General features: G+C 40.6%; 2 protein-coding genes across 3 annotated transcripts in view; both read left to right on the forward strand.

Annotated features, from left to right (window-relative positions):
* The window catches only part of LOC139453311 (thyroid hormone receptor beta-like), a 348,228-nt gene that overhangs the window by 56,439 nt on the left and 267,535 nt on the right, over positions 1 to 24,254 (forward strand). For both annotated transcript variants that reach the window (XM_071234969.1, XM_071234968.1), the window contains one exon: positions 21,947 to 22,011. In XM_071234969.1, coding sequence (XP_071091070.1) covers positions 21,993 to 22,011 — 19 coding nt within the window. In that variant the 5' untranslated portion in view covers positions 21,947 to 21,992. The remainder of the gene's footprint in view (positions 1 to 21,946; positions 22,012 to 24,254) is intronic.
* Positions 17,860 to 18,384, forward strand: LOC139452016 (chondroitin proteoglycan 1-like). The gene has a single exon (XM_071233294.1). The coding sequence runs from the start codon at positions 17,860 to 17,862 to the stop codon at positions 18,382 to 18,384; it is 525 nt and encodes a 174-aa protein (XP_071089395.1).

Below are 24,254 nucleotides of genomic sequence, written 5' to 3' on the forward strand. Positions count from 1 at the left end.
CAGACCGCCGTCATACAGCGGGAAGTTTGCTGAGTGCAGCGTTAAACAACAAACCAACCAAAAAGTATGTGCCCATACCCCAATGGCATGGATTCTAGGTCTTGGTCAGTCACTGGTTTGCCGTCCTAGACTTTATTATTTACATGCCATGATATTGCTGGAATAGTGCTGATTATGTAAAACAACATTCACTTTGTATGTCCCGATTGAGCAAACAGTGAGTGAGTGAGTAATGTTTTATGCTGCTTTTAGCAATATTCCAACAATATCACAATGAGGGACACCAGAAATGGGCTTGTACCCATGTGGAGAATCAAACCCAGGTCTTCAGCATGATGAACTAACGCTTTCACCACAAGGCTACCTCCTGCCCGAGTTATAATGAGGTTTAAGTGAGATACAATTGTAAGGAAGAAAATTTGTATCAAAAGGGTCTTTTCATTGAACTACACATACAACACATACATAGGACATACATAGAACATGCATAGGACATGCATAGGACAAACATAAGACATACATAGGACATACACAGGACATACATAGGGCATACAAATATATGTCATACCGTCCTTTCTGCATATACCAATATTGTTAATATGGAAATAAGGTTGGAAAAATATGGTTTTAATTTCCTGTAACTGTTGTGTCGATAAATAGGGATCGAAACTGTGACAAAACAGCCAATCCATGTAATTTTAGTGTGGAATTTGTCGCATTCTTGATGCCTCAGACAACAGGAAGTGTGACTTATAAAACAATATGGCTGACCTTCCACCAGTCTCTCATTCCGGCACTGAGAGACAGGAACTTTCCTTGCATGCAAAGTCTGTCATTTGTTATGTATTAGAATTCAATATTTCAAAATTTGTTATGACAGTTTTTTAAAAGATGGAAAAAATATGTGTTGATATTGGAGAATGAATTTGTGATGAAAGATAGCATTCATTTTGCAATAATTGTATGAGAATTGTGATAAATCAATGGAAAATGGAAATTTTATATGCTCAGCAGATTTTATAAATAATTTGTAAACAGACAGTATGACATAGATTCATAAAGCGTTTGATCATTTAGCAATGATAGATCACATGATCACCCACGTTGCTAATCAGTGTGTTCCCAATTGAGGACTGAACAGTAGTGTAAGTTTGCCAACATGTGCGTCAGTAATCCCCGGTCTATAGTTTAGCGTAAAGTACCGCTGCCAATTACGATGGAGAATGTGAATAGCACTGTTGAGAGTTGACTTGGCATTATCGGATTGTTTTCATAAATATCACCGGACTGACTTGATACACTTGGAGCCCAGATTATCAAAACATTATATGATATTCTCATGACTGAGCAAAACCCTTTTATAACGCCGATTATTCGGATATGAGATAATATTCAAATTTGATGACTCAAACTGAAAAGGATATTTTTTATAATCTTCTCACAAGTTGTGAGAACGATGACTGTTTTGAGTGTAATAGCAACTGGAGGTAGTTGTGAAGTGGATTGCATTTTATTTAATTGGTTAGGGAAATGGTATTTTGGCAAGTTAATTTGATTGGTGGAAAGGTTAAGGAAAATAGTTGTCTGTGATGGCAGGGTGACTGAAAGCATATCCAGTGGTCCATCAGCTGCTTTCAATAATGTTCCGTGCAAGCAAAGATAATGTCACGTGTCCTGGATGCATTGTGGGAGATGGAACAGGAAACTAATCGCAGGTATTTCGTCAGTCTCCGATGTCAGCATGGGGCAAGAGCTGATGAATAGGGAAAAATTCAGTGTGTTCAGTGTGGTGTTGAGTTTGTGTGTTGTGTAGGAGTTGAGTTTGTGTATTGTGTTTGTGTGTTGTGTAGGATTTGTGTTTGTGTGTTGTGTAGGATTTGTGTTTGTGTGTTGTGTAGGAGTTGAGTTTGTGTGTTGTGTAGGTGTTGTGTTTGTGTGTTGTGTAGGAGTTGAGTTTGTGTGTTGTGTAGGTGTTGTGTTTGTGTGTTGTGTAGGAGTTGAGTTTGTGTGTTGTGTAGGAGTTGTGTTTGTGTGTTGTGTAGGTGTTGTGTTTGTGTGTTGTGTAGGTGTTGTGTTTGTGTGTTGTGTAGGTGTGAGTTTGTGTGTTGTGTTTGTGTGTTGTGTAGGAGTTGAGTTTGTGTGTTGTGTAGGTGTTGTGTTTGTGTGTTGTGTTTGTGTGTTGTGTAGGAGTTGTGTTTGTGTGTTGTGTAGGTGTTGTGTTTGTGTGTTGTGTAGGATTTGTGTTTGTGTGTTGTGTAGGAGTTGAGTTTGTGTGTTGTGTAGGTGTTGTGTTTGTGTGTTGTGTAGGAGTTGTGTTTGTGTGTTGTGTAGGAGTTGAGTTTGTGTGTTGTGAAGGTGTTGTGTTTGTGTGTTGTGTAGGTGTTGTGTTTGTGTGTTGTGTAGGTGTTGTGTTTGTGTGTTGTGTTTGTGTGTTGTGTAGGTGTTGTGTTTGTGTGTTGTGTAGGAGTTGTGTTTGTGTGTTGTGTAGGAGTTGAGTTTGTGTGTTGTGTAGGTGTTGTGTTTGTGTGTTGTGTAGGAGTTGTGTTTGTGTGTTGTGTAGGTGTTGTGTTTGTGTGTTGTGTAGGATTTGTGTTTGTGTGTTGTGTAGGAGTTGAGTTTGTGTGTTGTGTTTGTGTGTTGTGTAGGAGTTGAGTTTGTGTGTTGTGTAGGTGTTGTGTTTGTGTGTTGTGTAGGTGTTGTGTTTGTGTGTTGTGTAGGTGTTGTGTTTGTGTGTTGTGTAGGTGTTGAGTTTGTGTGTTGTGTTTGTGTGTTGTGTAGGAGTTGAGTTTGTGTGTTGTATAGGCTGTATTTTTTACAATTAAAAAAATGATATTATGATCAATAAATAACAGACAAACTAACAGTTGGCATTTTACAGTGAGTGAGTGAGTGAGTTGGGTTTAACACCGCTTTTAACAGTTTACAATTATATCGCGATGTTTCAGCTTAATGTGAGAGGAAAGCCTGAAGTGATGCAGGTCTCAGATATTTACCACTTCGGTGAAACACATGAGCACAGGTAGGGTGCTGACAAACCAAGAAACATAATTGGGGCGAACCGGGATTAGAACCCACAATCAAAGGTTGTCAAAGGGACGCAACTCTGCACAGTGACACTGGGCCACCCTTGCCCCTGGTGTTGTACAGAGAAAGATATACCTGCTTGTACAATGGGATCAAAGTATTTCATTTCCTGACATGAATATACACTTTATACAATTATAAATATTGTGAGTTTAATTGTTGTCATTTCTCGTTTATGGTAGGTAATCATCGGCGTAAGTGCTCAGAAAATTCTGTTTTCAATGGATTTGGTTTGATTCTTAAACATTTGAAGACTTGAAGAAAATAATGAAACTTTCATACCTTAGTGGCAACACACTGGCATATATGTTGTTGATATTGACTGGACAAGATGATCTTTGATCTCAATGTGGCTCTATTCTTTCCTAAGTGTTAAGAGATTAGGACAGGTTATTGAACACAATGTCCAATTGTCAGTATGTCACACCTGGGCGATGTATTGATACCACTTGGCAGGAGAGTATGTGGGTATTTCTATGTGGGATGTGGTAACAATGACAGTTAAGTCTTCTAAGCATATATTCCTAGTTTATTGTCACGGGCGATGGCGGTGATCCTGTAATCATGCCCAGCTGACCTATGTTGATGTCATGTAATGGGATGTTATGGACACTCGTCCCCCTTTGAAACAAGTCGTTAATTTCTCTAAGAACAACTTGCACATATCAAATACAATTCTTCAAAGGATACATCTCTCCAATAAAGTATTTTATACCTTGTTATTACCGCTCTTTTATCAAGGAGGGGGCCTCAAGGATTTATTGTTCCATGAGCGTTCATTGTAATTCTTTTGGCACGTGAGGGAAGGTTTGGGTGCAATTTGAATTGTTTTAGCCAATAATGGCTTATGATTCATTAACTTTTAAAGTGATTCAAATTTTGTGACAAAATCAAGACTTCACCCCCTCGAGGAAATTAAAGGAAATTAATTATTTTTAGTGATTGAAAAGGTCCATGATTTTCGTTGTTTTGAAGCATTTTTGCACAGTTTTTATGACTTTGAATTACAAGAGATAATCCGGGTTTTCATTGTCCATGTATGTGAACTGTTCGAACTCGAGGGAGATCAGTTATTGGACTGTTTCATTGCCCATAGCCTGTGTAACAGTGTAGGTCAAGACTCATTTACTTCCTATGTGAATGATCCCATCCTAAAGTTTGCAAAATTGAAAAAAAAAAAAAAATTAATATGCTGATTGATCATGTTCGCTGATAATATATTTTTTCTTTAAGAATTCAATCTCATATTAACCTTGACAATTTGTGGCATATTGATGTAGCCCTGCACTGTGACTGCATGAAGAATGTCTGCATTTAACTTAATCAAAACCCGTCGTGATCAAAGAAACAGGCAAGTCAAGCTAGCTATGTTCAATGAAGTCAGCACTTAAAAAATTGTTTAAATATATCTAAACAAAATATTATTGTGTAATTAGAGATTTCATAGAGTATAAATATTTAAAGTGACAAAACCACTTCCATAATCATCTTGCAGTCCAGAGCTATGTACCTTATAGCTGCCAGGATTCGCTGTTGCTGAGGTATCTTTGGTCTGGTTGTGTGCATGGTGTTCGTCAGTTTTACAGATGTGTATACGAGGAATATTCCTGTCAAATGTTGAGTAGGATCTAACAAAAATCTCCTTCCTGTTTTACAGCTCTGGTAAATAAAATGCGTCCATGAGAACATTTGTACTTGTTGACAAACCTATAGCTTAAGTTCCTTTTTTGCACAATTTTAATCTGTATTGTTAAAAAATATAAAAAAATAGTTTAGAAACTCAATATGGACCATTATGCTCTCACTCAGACAAAAACAATCCAACTGTTCTTTAATTACATACTTGTTTGCTCCAGCGGTGTTAAGCAAGACTGTGTTTTGACAACTTTTCTTCATAAGTAATGGGACTAGTAAACCGAGGAAGGCATTTTGTTGTCAGGATTGAATTATTACTTCAGGTTTTCTAATTTTGTTGTTGATAAATTGGTATTTTTACTGTTCATATCTGTCAGTTGTTGTTTTTGACATGATAAACTTAAATCTGACTTTGAAGCATTGTAGTAACACATGCCATTGTGCTGCCCCCCCCCCCCCCCCCCCGGGATCTGAACGCGACACGGCCAGGTTGATGGATAGTGTTTGTTGTTGCCCATTGTTGCACTCAGCTACCAGCTATTGTGACAGCCTGTAATTATGTCTGGACCGGACAAACCAGTGATTGATTTTATGAGCATGTACCTTGTAGACATGTTATCAACTAAATCATCGATTCAGTGATTTTTATTAGAGACATACATTTCTGTGAAGACACACAAACCCTTTCTGTGACTGTTTCACATGTCGTACGTTTTTTCTGGGATTGAATTTCAAGTCGTTCATTTTGTTTCTCTGAAAGGAGGCACCAAATAAAGTTTTTGGGGAAGTGACACATTTTCTTACCCGACATTCAGCATGTCCCATGTGCACACCCGTGAAGAGCCAGGGTAGAATAGGTCCTCAGCAACCCATGCTTGCCGTAAAAGGCGACTATGCTTGTTGTAAGAGGTGGCTAACGGGATTGGGTGGTCAGACTCGCTGACTTGGTTCATGCATGTCATCGTATCCCATTTTCCTGGATTGATGCTCATGATGTCAATCACTGGATTGTCTGGTCCAGACTCGATTATTTACAGCCAGCCGTCATATAGCTGGTATATTGGTGGATGCAGAGTTAAACAACAAACAAACAAACAATACTTGTGTTCAATACTTTGTCCTACAGTGTGCCCAGGGTGAACAGTTACAAAAGTGGTGGTTGTGTGATGTAACTTTCTGAAGTAGGAGGTTCTTAGTCGGGTTGGACGTGGGAGTTCATACCATCTCCAGCCAATCATTGGCCACAGAAGACTCTGCATTTGTTTGTGGTTCCAGATTTAAAGGTCCAAAGCGAGGACTTGGGTCTTGTTCCACAAATAAAGATGCCCAAACCCTTGCCATAATCATAACTCTCTTTTGAGGAGTCCATTGTGTCATTCTGACTGTCCTGAGCTTGTGTTTATGAATCACTATCAAATGGTGATGACACCAGGTGTTTGCAATGTCAGCACAATGACATTACTTGTTTGCTAGACATGTCAGATGCCCTGACAAAAATGTGTTCGAAAAAATAAAATTCAGCTCAAAATTTTGTGTTGCTTACAAAACCCCAGTCCCCACACCCGGTCCCCCAGCTGAATATCTGATAGTTCTGCGGCTAGTCCTTCATCTTTGTGAAGTTGGAAGAGAAGACAACTGTAAGATAATGGGATGAGCACTTAATAATAATAATGTTAGATATAAAGCATTTATTGCTGCACGATGGTGCTAGTTCCCTCACCATCTTAAAGAGCATGTAAACCTGATGTATGTCAGGTATGCTGTAACAAGGACATGCACTTATTAAGAATGGACCATGGGGCGACCTTTCAGAGTGCTTCATTACCAAACTGGTTCCAATTATTGTTTTTACTCAAAATAATTCTGAAACATTTTTGAGTCCATTATCTTTTTTGTCAGCCATTTGTCAAGATGTGTCAGATTGTTTTGCCATTTCGTTACATTAAGGACTCCAATAAGATCATTTGCTTACTAACTGGCCCGGTGCTAAGTGGCTGGTAATTTTGAACTTCTGTTACATTTCGGTTTCACTTAAAAACGTAATTACAGATCTGTACTGTGAATCCGTTTATAAATTTATCTTGTGGGAAATGTTGTAATTTTTTTAGGTATAAAGAGCAAACATAATTACGCTGTTTAGAAATAAAATTAGAATCTAAGTCTGTTTCAGTGTCTACCTAAACAGACTGCCTTTGGGCTTAAAAGTGTTAAGTTTGTTTTTGTGATGGTTTAATCAGTTTGTATCCTTTTGGAGTTAGTGATATAACCTTTTGAAAAATAATGTCCCCCATGTTGGCTTTATGGTTAATGCTTTAAGTCAGGACAAGATACCGAAGAGTGCAGTTTGCATTGGAGGGCGATTACCAATTGATCCGCTTCACAACCTACTTTATGGTGGAGACTCCAGTGAGAAGGAATTAGTTTAGAAACATGCAAGTTAAATTTACGATGAATAGAATTTTACTGTTGGGCTTAAGTTAAACAATACACTTTAGGAACGGTTAAGGCCAGTACTTAATGCATCCTTGGTTTGAGTGGTCGGGAGAAGTTAATCAGATTAGTTGTGCACTTGAAGTTTCTTAAAGTTTTCTTTTTCTGTTGCTGTAAACTTTTGATAACATGCACAAATGCAATCAGGTGGTCAAGACGTTGGACAGGTGTGTGAAGATTTTCTGTTCAAGGCTGTTGAAAGATTTTGTTTGTATGAAAGCCATTGCTGAACCAAGATATCCTCTGCAAACTCTGTGCACTCTCTGGTGCTGTAAGGAGTCACCACTGGTTCGGTGACATTAACAATGGCATTATATGGCCACCATATTGGAAAAGTTTTTGTGATCAATACTAGACCATTTTTGTTCAAAATGTTAATTTTTGTAGACTGTTTTGTTGCTTGGAACTATCTGCTTGAATTGGAAAGGGTATGTTTTTGATGTGTAAGCCAACTGATGATTTTTATCCCATTTTAGGTGTGAATAAACTCTTGATACCTAAATGAACTTGTTTCCCTTTTTGTTTGCATTGGGATATTACAACTCAAAGGAAATCACAGAATATCTTTATGAAAACATTTACTCAAGTTTCCAATTCAGCCACAGGTCTTTTCAACTGATCGGATAGAAAATTAGATTTGTTGAAGTTATGAGATCGATGGTGACTCCTAACACCACCAGGCAGTGTGTAGAGCTTGTGTAGGGTCCCAAGGTTCAGGTGTGGCTGTCATCAGAAGAAAGCCATTCACCATCCTTGCAGAGATTCCTGGCGTGCCTGTCCCATGTCCTGACCATCTGATTGGCAAGCTCTCAGTCACACACGGGATGATACTGGTTATTAAACCATGCCATGTTGGTGTGGCTCCGTAGAAATGCTCTCACAGGACACCAACTGACTCAACACACCTTAAAAAATAGAATGTCTTACAAATAACAACCTGTATGCATTCTGTATCAACAGCATGAAATAAAGCATGGAACCTTTACAGAAAATCTAACACATAATGAAAGATTTAACATTGAATAAGTGACTGGTTTTTTTTGCATATTTTGTCAATACTTTTTACTAGCTCGAATAGTGGTACAATATACAATATATGTACAAGCCCCTTTAGGTTACTGTCAGGGTGATGATTGTCTTGAGATAGTGGGTCTTCATTGTGTGCTAACAAGAGATACTATGAGACACACCAATATCTGACAAGGAAATTCCACCTTCAGAGTCCACTATGGGGTTGATAGGAGTGCACTATGGGATAATGGGAGTCCACAGTAGGATAATAGGTGTCTACTATGGGATAAAATGAGTCTACTATGGGATAATAGTCTACAATGGGATAATAGGAATCCACTGTAGGATAATAGGAGCCTACTATGGGATAATAAGAGCCTACTATGGGATAATAGGAGCCTACTATGGGATAAAATGAGTCTACTATGGGATAATAGTCTACAATGGGATAATAGGAATCCACTGTAGGATAATAGGAGCCTACTATGGGATAATAAGAGCCTACTATTGGATAATAGGAGCCTACTATGGGATAATAGGAGCCTACTATGGGATAATAGGAGCCTACTATGGGATAATAGTCTACAATGGGATAATAGGAATCCACTGTAGGATAATAGGAGCCTACTATGGGATAATAAGAGCCTACTATGGGATAATAGGAGCCTACTATGGGATAATAGTCTACAATGGGATAATAGGAATCCACTGTAGGATAATAGGAGCCTACTATGGGATAATAAGAGCCTACTATGGGATAATAGGAGCCTACTATGGGATAATAGGAGCCTACTATGGGATAATAGGAGCCTACTATGGGATAATAGTCTACAATGGGATAATAGGAATCCACTGTAGGATAATAGGAGCCTACTATGGGATAATAAGAGCCTACTATGGGATAATAGGAGCCTACTATGGGATAATAGGAGCCTACTATGGGATAATAGGAGCCTACTATGGGATAATAGTCTACAATGGGATAATAGGAATCCACTGTAGGATAATAGGAGTCTACTATGGGATAATAGGAGTTTACTTTTGGTAATAAGAGTCCACAATAGGATAATAGGATTCCACTATGGAGTCTACTATGGGATCAGAAAAGTCCAGTGATAATAGTGAGTTATATATCACCCAAATTGCACCTATAAGATAACACTATAAGTTCACTAGGAGTGAATGGATGTTGACTAAGTTACCTTATTTTGCCATTCAGAGATGTTTCTCCTGTTTTCTAAATGGAACCGTTTGGTTTATAGGTATTGCTGGAGTTGGCACCAACTTCAAAAAGGAATGGTATTTCAATTAAACCCACATTCTGATTGTGAGAGTTTCGAGATCACGCGGCAGTTGTTCTTGTGTAAACCTTGTGTGAAGGTATCAGTTGGTGTTGATGTTAGAGCTGCATACTGTTTGTTATTACCAACAATTCTTGTATCGCGTTGGCAGAAAAAATTTGAAAACATTCCTTTCTGTCAGGATGGTCAGGATAATGCCTAGCTGGTAGTATTTATATTCGTGTTAATGCTTTCAATAGACCCTCAGTCATCACCAGGATCCGACATCTACAATGCAGAACATTCCCTACTGTGTTCCTCATTCAAGTCCTGCTCTTGTAGCAAGTTCTATGGGTGATGAGGGTGGTGGGTTAGCCCAGTGGTTAAAACTTTCGCTCGTTACGCTGAAAACCCGTGTTCTATTCCCAACATGGGTACAATATATGTGACCCAATGTCATAATGTTTTGTCATTTAAAAAATTGTGTCAAAAGGAAATGTGATCAGTTGCTTGGAGATGGCAAGACAAGGGAGAGGAGTTTTGATGATGTTAGAGATGATGATGATGATGATGATGATGATGTTAGAAGAAGATTTATTCTGCATTAACACATGCAATCTGATGGTACCTTTGATGATGATGATGATGATGATGATGAGACCATTGATTCTGGTGGTGGTGCTGCTGATGGTAGTATTCATTCTGATGGTGCTCCTGGAGGTGATGTTAGTCTTGGTAGTCAGAAGATAAATGGATGAAGGGATGAATCTCATGGAGCAGTGCCAAGTTGTCTTTTCAGATTTCAGGTTGGATCAAGATGAGAGAGAAGATGATGGGCACACCTAATTACCTGACATGCTGTCCAACTTAGGCCCTGGTCAGTTCTCAAACAGGTAGCAGCTGTCTGCACTTAGCTATCGCTGGTCAGTCAGCACCTTGCCACACTTGAGACCACTGACCAATTCTCTATTCTGTTGATCAGTCAGCACCTTGGCAGCCTTGCTCAATGCCTACTTGATTCTGACAAGTCTCCCAGACATTTTCTCCTGTGGTCAGTCAGCACCTAGGCAGCTTTGCCCAATGGCTACTTGATACTAACAACTCTCCCAGCAGGTGGCATCAGGTGGTCATGGGCGGTTTCAACTTGTTTGATAGGGTGGAAAATTGATAGGTTTTGTAAATGCTGGCCTTGAATATTGAAATGGCTTCTTTCCGAATCGTCTCATTTATCATAGTGTCGATGGTTTCCACAGACTGACTATCTGACAATCAGATGGCTTTGGACAATGGAATCAATCTGTGACAGTAATAGTCTGACTTATGAATTTAAAAGTGTTTTGTCATATTTTCTAAAGCCATTACAGGGATTGGAACTTGTTTATAAAAATAAATCTTTTGACATGATACAAGATACAAGATATTTTATTGTGCATACATTCCATGTAGACACAGTGACAGTATTCTATAAGCTATATGAACAGATGCATAATAAGTTAGTATAACAATACAACGTACCAATACAAATATTTTTGTTATGGCCTCGGATAATCTATAAGTAATTCCGATTTGTTTGAAGTTGTAGCTACGATCAGGCAGTAAGTCTGTTAAGGCTTTGTGGATTGCAGGTCACTGTACACTGGTCACATAGGAAGTTGCTCATGATATCAACCACTGGTTTGTTGGGTCCAGACTTAATTATTTAAAGGGGCACTGATCTAAAGCAATTCCCCGGGACTGGTTGTTGACTTTGTTATTGCTGTCCCCCGTGAGTACCCAAAAAGAATTATGTTTAATATCATCACCAAGTGACTGAAAATGTCAGGATTAAAAGCACATTTCTATTTTGTTTGTCTTCTTTTCCTAGCATAATTAATCTATTGTGATGTTTTCAAGCCCTTTTTACTGTCTTAATTAATCATATTTTTGTCAATCTGTTGAAGAAATGGACAGATTTTTCAGTCAATTTGTAAAATGCTATTGATTTGTAAATGGACATTTAGGCATGTTCATGTTTTTTTTATGAAATCATGCATTTTCTGAAGTCAGTATGGCAAATTAAACCATTTGAACACTTACAGGAGTCTTTTATCTGTTATCTGTTATACCTGTAATAATTTATTATCAATTTAATGATGACAAATACACAAGTGTAGGGTTATACCAGAAAACATGTATGACGTCAAGGGAGTAGTAATCGTATTATGCACGCAATCTGAAATCCGAAAATGCTTTCACTGCATGGATACTTTTTTATTATTAATCTTTAACCATCAGGGGTATTTCCAAATAACGACATCCGATGAGCTTCCATCATTCTTTTTGGCTGAAGAAATTAATTAACATGCTCCCTTTGTCGAAATCTACATAGATCACGGTTAGCAATCAGTATTAAAAGTTGCGTAAAACAAATATTGCTTCCAAATTCAGTGAGCTAGTGAACCCTAGCAGCCAGTGTCAGACAGGTGAGAAGTAGCCAGAGATTAGTGCCCCTTTAAAGGTAACAAATGTTTTATTTGGGATAACACTTTCTGAGTAAAGTACAGATTCTAGTACTTTTGGGGGGTTGAGTCCCGTCCGGGATTCTAACCCACACTGCCAGAGTGAGGCACCTAATCGTCAGCACACATTGTCACTGATCTAACCCACTCAGCCGCCAAGGCTTCCACAAAAGTGAAAGTCTGACAACTGGTAGTCTAGATCACAAACTTTGTGTACCCCTTGGTGCCTGAGTGGGTATGTTCTAGACTTGATTATTTAAAGGTGCCTGTAGTCTAGCTGGAGTAGTGCTGGCTGCAGTTTGAAACATTCACTCACTCACTGCTGTGTCTGCCAGGACTATGCAGAAGTAAGAAGACTGGATTAGAGTGAGTGAGTGAGTGAGTTGGGTTTAACACCACAGTATTCTACTTATATCATGTTGTGTCAGCTTGAAAGGAAAGCCTGAAGTGATGCAGGTCTCAGACATTTACCACTTTGGTAAAACCCATGAGTACGAGAATGGTGCTGACAAAATTAGGAACAATCAGAGCGAACCCCAATCATCTGTTTCTGGCATACCCAAGGGGGCAAATCTACACAGCGAATTTTGCCACATTAGAGGACCTGGACACCCATAGCCCAAGCTTGGACTAGGATAGTGTTGGCTCTTCAAGAATTATCATTAGCGTCAGTCCTGTGTTCCTCAAGCCAGGGATGGGTGGTGGGGTAGCCAGATGAAACATTGGCTCGTCACGCTGAAGACCCGGGTTTGATTCCCCTCATGGTAACAATGTGTGAACCCTTTTTCTGGTGTCCCCTGCCATGTTGCTAAAAGTGGCGTAAAACCATAATCACTCCTTCACTCCTTGAGGAAGTAACTACTGTGGGCTGGCTGGCTGGCTGGCTGACTGGCTGCAGTGTCTTGACAGATGGTGGGTCACTACCTCATGCTACTGACTACTGTGTAAACACTCACTCTTGTATAACGAATAAAAAGTTAGACTATGCAGTGTGACATGGAATGCACACAAGCAGATGGCAAGTGTCCTGGACATCGATTTACAACATGAGATTTTATTACCATTTACATTTTATTTGAGCCAATATAGTTACATCAGTGATACAGGGTTGAAATCAAGGTTTTTTGTTGAATATGAGCTATAACTTACGTTTGGTAACCTGACACAAAGTATTTTCTGATCCAAGCAGTGAAAACAGCGTAGGCAGAAGATCGAAGCTGCAGGTACAGTACTTTCTCTTACGTATCACAAATGTTATCATTCAAATGGCCAATCAAAGTTACAACAAATCAAATTAATGACCGAACTGTGTGATTTGATGATATTTTAATAATAATGTTAAAAGTATTATCCTAACTAAAAATAGGATCTTTTATAACATTCACATCGGGTAAAGAGCTGTCCATGTACACTCAACACCTTCTCGACACAGGGACCAGCTTGGATAGTGATCTACTTGATGTATTGAGGCCTTTTTTAAGGAGCAAGTTTTCTCTATGACAAACAAATTACATCTGACAATCGCTGTGGGTGAGAAACATGGCAACTTGTTATATACACATTCCTCAGGGTTGTTTTTCCTTCAGTGAACCAGGTGAAGCAAATGCAGAGAGACATGACTTGTTCAATATAGGATTGTGTTCAGAGGCCAGGGCTAGAATGTGCATGTGAAGTGTTCAGACAAATGTTATGCACATTGTGGATCTCTCTGTGAATATTTAGTGCATGGTTGCTTTCCTTGTGAATTTATTCAACCCTGAGCTAGAGTTTAATATTCTTGTCACCCCATGCACAGGTGGGTATATTCCAGAATTGGGAATAGAACCCGGACCTTTTGTATCATCATGAAACACAGATGATCAGGGTCTGGGCCAGCTGAGTTAGTGAGTGTTGGTGTGTATGTGTTGGTGAGTGTGTGTTGGTGAGTGGGTTTACGTGAGTGAGTGTTTGTGAGTGTGTGTTGGTGAGTGGGTTTACGTGAGTGAGTGTTGGTGAGTGTGTGTTGGTGAGTGTGTGTTGGTGAGTGAGTGTGTGTTGGTGAGTGAGTGTTGGTGAGTGAGTGTGTGTTGGTCAGTGAGTGTTGGTTAGTGAGTGTGTGTTGGTGAGTGAGTGTGTGTTGGTGAGAGTGTTGGTGAGTGTGTGTTGGTGAGTGAGTGTGTGTTGGTGAGAGTGTTGGTGAGTGAGTGTGTGTTGGTGAGTGAGTGTTGGTGAGTGAGTGTGTGTTGGTGAGTGAGTGTTGGTGAGTGAGTGTTGGTGAGTGAGTGTTGGTGAGTGAGTGTTGGTGAGTGTGTGTTGGTGAGTGAGTGTTGGTGAGTGTGTGTGTGTTGGTGAGTGAGTGTTGGTGAGTGTGTGTTGGTGAGTGAGTGTTGGTGAGTGTGTGTTGGTGAGTGAGTGTGTGTTGGTGAGTGTGTGTCGGTGAGTGTGTGTTGGTGAGTGTGTGTTGGTGAGTGAGTGTGTGTTGGTGAGTGAGTGTTGGTGAGTGTGTGTTGGTGAGTGTGTGTTGGTGAGTGTGTGTTGGTGAGTGAGTGTTGGTGAGTGAGTGTTGGTGAGTGTGTGTTGGTGAGTGAGTGTTGGTGAGTGTGTGTTGGTGAGTGTGTGTTGGTGAGTGAGTGTGTGTTGGTGAGAGTGTTGGTGAGTGAGTGTTGGTGTGTATGTGTTGGTGAGTGTGTGTTGGTGAGTGGGTTTACGTGAGTGAGTGTTTGTGAGTGTGTGTTGGTGAGTGGGTTTACGTGAGTGAGTGTTGGTGAGTGTGTGTTGGTGAGTGTGTGTTGGTGAGTGAGTGTGTGTTGGTGAGTGAGTGTTGGTGAGTGAGTGTGTGTTGGTCAGTGAGTGTTGGTTAGTGAGTGTGTGTTGGTGAGTGAGTGTGTGTTGGTGAGAGTGTTGGTGAGTGTGTGTTGGTGAGTGAGTGTGTGTTGGTGAGAGTGTTGGTGAGTGAGTGTGTGTTGGTGAGTGAGTGTTGGTGAGTGAGTGTGTGTTGGTGAGTGAGTGTTGGTGAGTGAGTGTAGGTGAGTGATTGTTGGTGAGTGAGTGTTGGTGAGTGTGTGTTGGTGAGTGAGTGTTGGTGAGTGTGTGTGTGTTGGTGAGTGAGTGTTGGTGAGTGTGTGTTGGTGAGTGAGTGTTGGTGAGTGTGTGTTGGTGAGTGAGTGTGTGTTGGTGAGTGTGTGTCGGTGAGTGTGTGTTGGTGAGTGTGTGTTGGTGAGTGAGTGTGTGTTGGTGAGAGTGTTGGTGAGTGTGTGTTGGTGAGTGTGTGTTGGTGAGTGAGTGTTGGTGAGTGAGTGTTGGTGAGTGTGTGTTGGTGAGTGAGTGTGTGTTGGTGAGTGTGTGTTGGTGAGTGTGTTGGTGAGTGTGTGTTGGTGAGTGAGTGTTGGTGAGTGAGTGTTGGTGAGTGAGTGTTGGTGAGTGAGTGTGTGTTGGTGAGTGTGTGTGTGTTGGTGAGTGAGTGTGTTGGTGATTGTGTTGGTGAGTGAGTGTGTGTGTGTTGGTGAGCGAGTGTTGGTGAGTGTGAGTGTGTTGGTGAGTGTGTTGGTGAGTGAGTGTGAGTGTGTTGGTGAGTGAGTGTTGGTGAGTGTGTGTGTGTTGGTGAGTGAGTGTGTTGGTGAGTGAGTGTTGGTGAGTGAGAGTGTTGGTGAGTGAGTGTTGGTGAGTGAGTGTGTTGGTGAGTGAGTGTGTGTTGGTGAGTGAGTGTTGGTGAGTGAGTGTTGGTGAGTGAGTGTTGGTGAGTGAGTGTTGGTGAGTGTGTGTGTGTTGGTGAGTGAGTGTTGGTGAGTGAGTGTGTGTTGGTGAGTGTGTGTTGGTGAGTGTGTTGGTGAGTGAGTGTTGGTGAGTGAGTGTTGGTGAGTGAGTGTTGGTGAGTGTGTGTGTGTTGGTGAGTGAGTGTGTGTTGGTGAGTGAGTGTTGGTGAGTGTGTGTTGGTGAGTGAGTGTGTGTTGGTGAGTGTGTGTCGGTGAGTGTGTGTTGGTGAGTGTGTGTTGGTGAGTGAGTGTGTGTTGGTGAGTGTGTGTTGGTGAGTGTGTGTTGGTGAGTGAGTGTGTGTTGGTGAGAGTGTTGGTGAGTGAGTGTTGGTGAGTGTGTGTTGGTGAGTGTGTGTTGGTGAGTGTGTTGGTGAGTGAGTGTGTGTTGGTGAGAGTGTTGGTGAGTGTGTGTTGGTGAGTGTTGGTGAGTGTGTGTTGGTGAGTGAGTGTGTGTTGGTGAGTGAGTGTTGGTGAGTGAGTGTTGGTGAGTGTGTGTTGGTGAGTTTGTTGGTGAGTGAGTGTGTGTTGGTGAATGAGTGTGTGTTGGTGAGTGTGTGTTGGTGAGTGAGTGTGTGTTGGTGAGTGAGTGTGTGTTGGTGAGTGTGTGTTGGTGAATGAGTGTGAGTGAGTGTGAGTTGGCGAGTGTGTGTTGGTGAGTGTGTGTTGGTGAGTGTGTGTTGATGAGTGAGTGTTGGTGAGTGGGTTAAGGTGAGTGAGTGTTGGTGAGTGAGTGTTGGTGAGTGGGTGTGGGTGGGTGAGTGAGTGAATGAATGGGTTTGGTTGAGTGAGTGTTGGTGAGTGGGTGGGTTTGGGTGAGTTTGTGAGTGAGTGAGTGAGTGAGTGGGAAAGTTTGGGGTTGTGAGTGAGTGAGATTTAACGCCGTTTGAACAGTAATTCAGTGTATCATGGCATTGCAGCTTGATGTGTGAGGAAATCCTTAAATGATGCAAGTCTTAGATATTTGCCACTTTAGTGAAACCACATGACAGACAAAGCAAGTCAAGAACGTAATGAGGGTGAGTGTTGGACTTGAACCCATCAGGTGTTGGCCTCAGGGACTCAACTCTGAACAGTGAAATGTGGCACCTTCGATCATTCGTTCCAAGACATCCACCTTGAACTAGAACACTGCCATGATGACCAAGTGACTGGTGATAGTTGGAACTGGACAGACTAACACTGGACACTGACCAATATGTGAATAGTTAATCTGATTGGTCAGTAATTAGTGCAATTCATCATTGAACCAGGCCATTGGTCAGAACCTTATGGACACTTTGTCACATCATTGCTGTCAATGAGGCCCTGAAGGTGGTATTGGTCACTTCGGCCTCGATGACCATTCCATCAGGAAGACCTGTGGTGAGATATTGCCTGGATGCTGCAGAGGTAATGTGTGATGATGGTGTTTCTTGACCTCCATGAGGTATAAGTAGCTTGCTGACACCTGCAGATTGGGAAATTGGGGGATCTGGCAATTTTGTGCGGACAAGGGTGTGGAAGTGAAGGAGTGAATTAACCCTGGACATCAGCAGTTGAGGAGAAGGTGCTGTAAAATGGAGTCTGGGGATGGTCCATGTGAGGTATTGCGGGAACTGAGAACTTGTTAATTAAAGCATTTGTGATTTCTGTGGATATTATGTACAGACATGAAATACCAAATGATCTTAAAAATATGAAAGTGATCGTCACTCTATAAAATGACCACAGCACCATGGAAATTGATCACATCTCCGTAAAGTGAGTGAGTGAGCTGGTTTAACGCGGCGAACTGAGATTCAAACCCACAATCATAGGTTTCTGGCGTGCCCAAAGAACGCAACTCTGCACAGAGAGTTGTGGCGCCTTAGACGACTGGGCCACCTATGCTCTGCATATATAGTGATTGTAGCTCCCTATGAGGTGACCACAGCTCCCTATGAGGTGACCACAGCTCCCTATGAGGTGACCACAGCTCCTTATATGGTGACCACAGCTTCCTATGAGGTGATCACAGCTCCTTATATGGTGACCACAGCTCCCTATGAGGTGACCACAGCTGCTTAAGAGGTGACCACAGCTCCCTATGAGGTGATCACAGCTGCTTAAGAGGTGACCACAGCTCCCTATGAGGTGACGACAGCTCCTTATATGGTGACCACAGCTCCCTATGAGGTGACCACAGCTCCCTATGAGGTGACCACAGCTCCCTATGAGGTGACCACAGGTCCCTATGAGGTGACCACAACTGCCCATGAGGTGACCACAGCTCCCTGTAAGGTGACCACAGCTTCCTGTGAGGTGACCACAACTGCCTATGAGGTGACCACAGCTCCCTATGAGGTGATCCCAGCTCCCTATGAGGTGATCCCAGCTCCCTATGAGGTGACCACAGCTCCCTATGAGGTGATCCCAGCTCCCTATGAGGTGATCCCAGCTCCCTATGAGGTGACCACAGCTCCCTATGAGGTGACCACAGCTCCCTATGAGGTGATCCCAGCTCCCTATGAGGTGACCACAGCTCCTTATATGTTGACCACAGCTCCCTTTGAGGTGACCACAGCTCCTTATATGGTGACCACAGCTCCCTATGAGGTGACCACAGCTCCTTATATGGTGACCACAGCTCCCTATGAGGTGACCACAACTTCCTGTGAAGTGACCACAGCCCCCTGAAATAAAAAATATTGCATCAGTGCCCTTAAATGGATTATAATAAAAGCGCCCTCAAAGATGAATTTATCATATTGAAGAATTCCCTTGTTAAACTATAGGAGATATGGCAGTTATAGCACAGTAAATGATTCTCTTGGGGAATATGATATCTGATATCGTACCTTGAATTTTTTTTTGACAACTTGATTGTTATATAAATGGTAATATTTTGTCAATTCTAAATATGAATGATATGCTAGATCAAAAAGAGCTATGTCACTGGTTGTTATGGAACCGAAGAAATGTTCCAAACCACCAATTTTTTATTATATGCATTCAGCAAACAGCATTATGAGTTCCACAAGTCCCTGCTGTCCCATTTCCTGAGTATATCTGTCACTTAATTAAGCTTTTGTTCCTGGCTTTGATGAATCTTGACTCTAAATCTGAACAAAAAAATCATAGAAGAAATCAGAATAGACAAGCTTTGTAGATTTCCATGAAGAAAATTGGCAATGAATGGAACCCTATTTAAAATACTTAAAAACTTTGTCATTTCCATGTGAGTCGTATTCTGTCAGGAACATTGTCTAAACCAAGCTGAAGGGCAATTTGTGGTTTATTACAGTTTTAAGACCTTCTTAAAAATAGAAAAAATATGTATCACGGCAATATTTTCGGTAATTGAAGGGAGAGGTTTGGTGTGTAGACGGGAAAAGACAGATGATTAATGGCTCTGGCCTGAATGAGCTTGACTTCCATGGAAGAGAGAATGAGAAAGTCGACCCCACAGACCTCACCAGATGATTGTCTGATGGGATGGGGAAAAAATGCTTCTCGCTCTTGAATGTGTGAAGTCGTCAAGAAGTAGCGGATATTGCCTCCGCCACATGTTTTGCTCTGTCTTTAGAGGTTTAAATTTGAACTAAGAAATGTATACATTTAGAGTTGTCTTGCATTGCTGACCTAGATGTGATCTAAATGCATGTGACTTAGAAGAGTCAATTTGGGCTTGATTTTCAACTTAATTCTTGGACATTTCTTGGAAACAAATGGTCGGGTTGGAGATTAATTTGTTTTAAAGGATCGAGGTTATTTTGATCTTCATATTCGTCATGTCTGAATGGAGTTAAAATGGACACTAATGCAGTGTGGCGAATCTTAATTTCAAATTTATAAACTAATATTGTGAGTGATATACTGCAATATATAGCCGTGTCAGCATTATTACAGCTTTATGTTTGAGGCCGGTGCTTGTGTCCGGACCAGGCAAACCAGTAGTGATCCACGCTGACAGGGTTTCATGACCCACATTGGTTGAGTCAGTGAGTATGGTTTTACGCTGCTTTTAGCAATATTCCAGCAATATCACGGCGGGGAACACAAGAAATGGGCTTCACACATTGTACCCATGTCGGGAATCAAACCCAGGTCTTCGGAGTGACGAGCGATCGCTTTAACCACTAGACTACCTGACTGCCCCCACATTGGTTAACAACGTTGGGTGGGTGGGTGGTGGGGCTTAGCTCACCACGTGGATATTATGATAGAATGTTTCTAAAGTGGAGTTGCGACCCACTCACCCACTGTCATGAGAAGCTGCTTTAGAACTTTAGACTTACATTTTCCAGATATCCTCTTGATCATTGTAAACTTTTTAAAGTGAATATATTCCTGAAACAATAGCCATCACTAACCCTTTAACTACACTCAGTTATTTATCTGGTTCCGTCCTATTTTTAAATTAAAATTATGATTATTTCAGAGTCAATTGAAATTTGTGTATATTGTCAGACAGATTGTTATAACACTGAATAGTTGGAAACTGCCTTGTCTGTAGGTCAGGGCGACCTCACGTTCGTTTCAGCGGAGATGTCATTTAACCTTGGCTATCAATATTATTTTTAGTGTGCAGGCTTAGTGTGTATCCTGTTACAAGAACTGGGATGTGTTTGAATCTGTACGCAATAATTACTATTCCCTCTGCTGCAATATCCGCTTACATAGTTTACCTAAATGGAGATTCTAGGCTAGAACCTCTGCTCGTTGTAAGACGTGACTCAGTGGATCGGGTGGTCAGGCTGATCATTGTTCATAATGTCCATCACTAGATTGTCTGTTCCAGGACTCTGTTCTGCAAAACAATTGTAGCACTACGACTGTCAGAAGTCTCTGTTATGGTATGGGAGTTACGATCATCATGGCACTACGACTGTCAGAAGTCTCTGTTATAGTATGGGAGTTACGATCATCATGGCACTACGACTGTCAGAAGTCTCTGTTATAGTATGGGAGTTACGATCATCATAGCACTATGACTGTCAGAAGTCTCTGTTATAGTATGGGAGTTACGTTCATCATGGCACTACGACTGTCAGATGTCTCTGTTATAGTATGGGAGTTATGATCATCATAGTACTATGACTGTCAGATGTCTCTGTTATAGTATGGGAGTTACGATTATCATGGCACTACGACTGTCAGATGTCTCTGTTATAGTATGGGAGTTACGTTCATCATGGCACTTCGACTGTCAGAAGTCTCTGTTATAGTTACTATCATCATGGCACTACGACAGTCAGAAGTCTTTGTTATAGTTACTATCATCATAGCATTGCGACTGTCAGGTCTCTGTTATAGTATGGGAGTTACAATCATCATGGCACTACTTTGACCTAAGATATATATCACAAGTGGAAGGGAGCTGAAATTCATTTTCTATGTTTAGTACCCATAGGGTTAGAAATAACCGACTTCATAAAAGTTGTATGTGCACTAGTGCAAATATCACTTCATGAGCACCAGTGTGTTGTTTACATCATGTGGACAGCGTTATTAGTGTCAGTCTCATTGTGGTGTAAGGTCAGAATGACGTCACACTGGAAATGACGTCATAGCTGAAGATTGTTGACGTAATTCGATTATTGTGGTTTTCTAAGACGGCAGACGTGATCAGTGCATTTTTGTAACGGGGAGCTCAAAAGAATTAAGAAATAACGGGTAGTAAAGAAATTATTATACTCACATGTTTTTTACACTGATTTTAAGAAAGTCATGTAGGAATACATTTGTTACCCTCGATATCGCTCGGGAAATCTGACACTCATTTCATAAAATCAGTTTGACACACATGCTCATATAATGATCTCTATTCCTCCCTATGATAACATCATACTTTATATATTTGCGTCCTCTGTATTTGTGCAGAAAAGTTTTGAATATGCATGTTGACAGCAACTTTTCTTAAGTGTCTGTCTCTGTTGATATGTTAAACTTGATGTCGTATCCAGGTGAGCTAAAGATTTTCAGATTTGAGAGTGTTACCCAAGGATGTCTAAGACATTTTAGGGCCTCATTAATATTCAGTTCTAAACAATGTTTGTAACAGATTAGTGCATAATAGAGCACGCCAGGGGGCATACGTGCCGGTCTCCGTGTGTTCCCAGCCAGCCAGGTGTCAGGACATAGCCTGGGTATTATGACTTTGTATATCCTGCCTTGGTGCAGCTGATATGTGTGTTTATGCCTCTTATTCCCAGATAGGTCAACTCTTATTGTCTCACTGCCACTTTTTGTTTTTCAGGGAAAGCGCACTCGAAGTCATATAAATTCTCATCACCAATGTAAGAATGAATCGAAGCCCCCAAGGTAAGATACTTCTCAAGTATGAATGGATGTTTGTATATTTAGCATTAATGCTAAGTACATATATATTTTTTCCTTTTGTGGCAGCGGTTGAAGCATTAGCTCATCATGCCTGGGTTTGTTTCCCTAACTGGATACAATGTGTACAATGTGGTTGGAATATTGCTAAAAGTACCACTCACTCACTCACTCACTCACTCACTCACTCACTCACTCACTCACCCTCTCACTCACTCACTCACTCACTCACTCACTCACTCACTCACTCACTCACTCACTCACTCTGGTGCCAGGACCTTGATTAGTATTGGTCCCCTGCACACTAGATTGGATAAGGTGTTCAAACTCGGTGATTGGTGGACTGATTTACTTGTATACCAACAGCATGGAATGATGCTCACAATATCATTCCCTTGTTTGTGTGGTCTAGAGGTGATGATTTCTGATTGCTGAGATATAGGTGGAATATTGCTGACTGTGGAATGAAAGAAGGGAAGGGGCACCATCATTAATTGTGATGACTTTTAAGATGTGCTTCTAAATAAAGGTATTCTAGCATTGAGATAATGTAGTCATCTTGTTTTTAAAAAGTTTCTTTTCCTTTTCGACTTTTCTCCAAGGCGATAAAGAAAGTCTTTGATGTACGGGTATTTCTATGCTTGTCCTTTTGGTTTAATGACCTTCCAAATTGGTAGGAATATAAAAGTCACTTGTAAGTGAATGCAGACCTTCCTATAACATGACTTGGTGCCATCGTATCATAACAAATGTATTTCTTTATTGCAAAATTGCAAATGCTCTTGCCCTAGATTGATAATATAATCGTGTGGAAGACTCTTGCAAATAAAAGGATGTCAGGAAAAGACTGACATTTTCACGGATTGAAATGAACCAGAAACGCCTGGTTCCAGCATGGTTGGTTTTATGAAATACTCACACTGTTAGACAGGAGTTCTTCTGCCTTGAGCCCATTAAATGTGTTAGTGAATAAAAAGAAAGATGGTTGTGAACATGATGGCAGGAAAGTACAAATGTGAAACGGAGCACTTAATCAATGATAATGCTTGACCTTTGTGCTTTTTTGTCCGATGGTGGCCTGGCATTGACCGATGATTCCATTAGTCATGATAGAGACGTTGCTAAAGAAAGTATTTAATCTCTTGCACTTGTGTGTGTTGAACTGTCACTGACGCCTCTTCCTTTTCATCCTTTTGAATGAAGATTTACTTAAAGAGCAGATAATTCAGATATGTCATATATTGTTGAAAGTGATGAAATAGATATCTATATTGGTCCAATTTCATTTTGTCTTTGAATTTGTTAAATTAATATAACTGTGATAGATTATTTCATCTGTATCCATGAGTGAGTGAGTGAATGAGTAAATGAATGAGTGAATGCCTTATCAGACATTCCTTTTACAATTTGTAAGTTTATATCAACAAAATGTCAGTGCTCTGAACTTGACACAAGACTGTCACATACATTTCATAATAGAAATGGCTTCTTTCATACTGGGAATATTTTTCTGTTGCAAACGTTTGACCTAAATGTAAATTGAAAGCTGACTATTTTCTTTTGAAGATATATAGAATGTGTCAAATGAATTATTTTTCCTATTAATCTTATGGCTGGAGGAAGTAGTGTCTTATTCGATAAATAAAATTACAAGGTGTCTGTAGTTCGAGGTTTACCTTTGTCTTCCTACTCTTCATCTTGTGCTGGCCACAGACACGATGGAACCAACCGTTTCATATTCTAATGACAGCTTGGGAGTTTTGTTCGAACAGAATATTTTGTAATCTTTTTTTCTCTGGAAGGAGGCGCCAAACCATTCTTTGGAATTGACACAACAAATTATTTTCAGAGCATCCAGTATGTCCATTGAACAAGAATTTTGCTGTAAATCTCACAAATATATATTTATATTTGGGGGAAAAGATTTGTTTAAAAAGAAAATTCCAGGTCCCCCAAAACAAGTATGGTCAACCACTAAGCTGCTTTTTCATTCCTTCATGTGTCCCTGAAAGTCGGCCTGTGATTTTGACCTCAAAGTGATTCATCAGGAATGGTAGACTTGTGTCGGGAAGTGCAAGGCTGGAAGTTTGTGGCATAAAGTCCTTGATGTTTGGATGTTGCTGTCTGATGGACATTTGTGATTGTTGTCAATGGTATAACAGGATAAAAGACATCATTTTGTGTGGTGCACAGGTACTCACTTGTTTCATTAGCCTCTTTCATTGGTT

This window comes from Haliotis cracherodii, unplaced genomic scaffold, assembly GCF_022045235.1.
Source record: "Haliotis cracherodii isolate W230 unplaced genomic scaffold, xgHalCrac1.p SCAF_9, whole genome shotgun sequence".
Taxonomy (NCBI): domain Eukaryota; kingdom Metazoa; phylum Mollusca; class Gastropoda; order Lepetellida; family Haliotidae; genus Haliotis; species Haliotis cracherodii.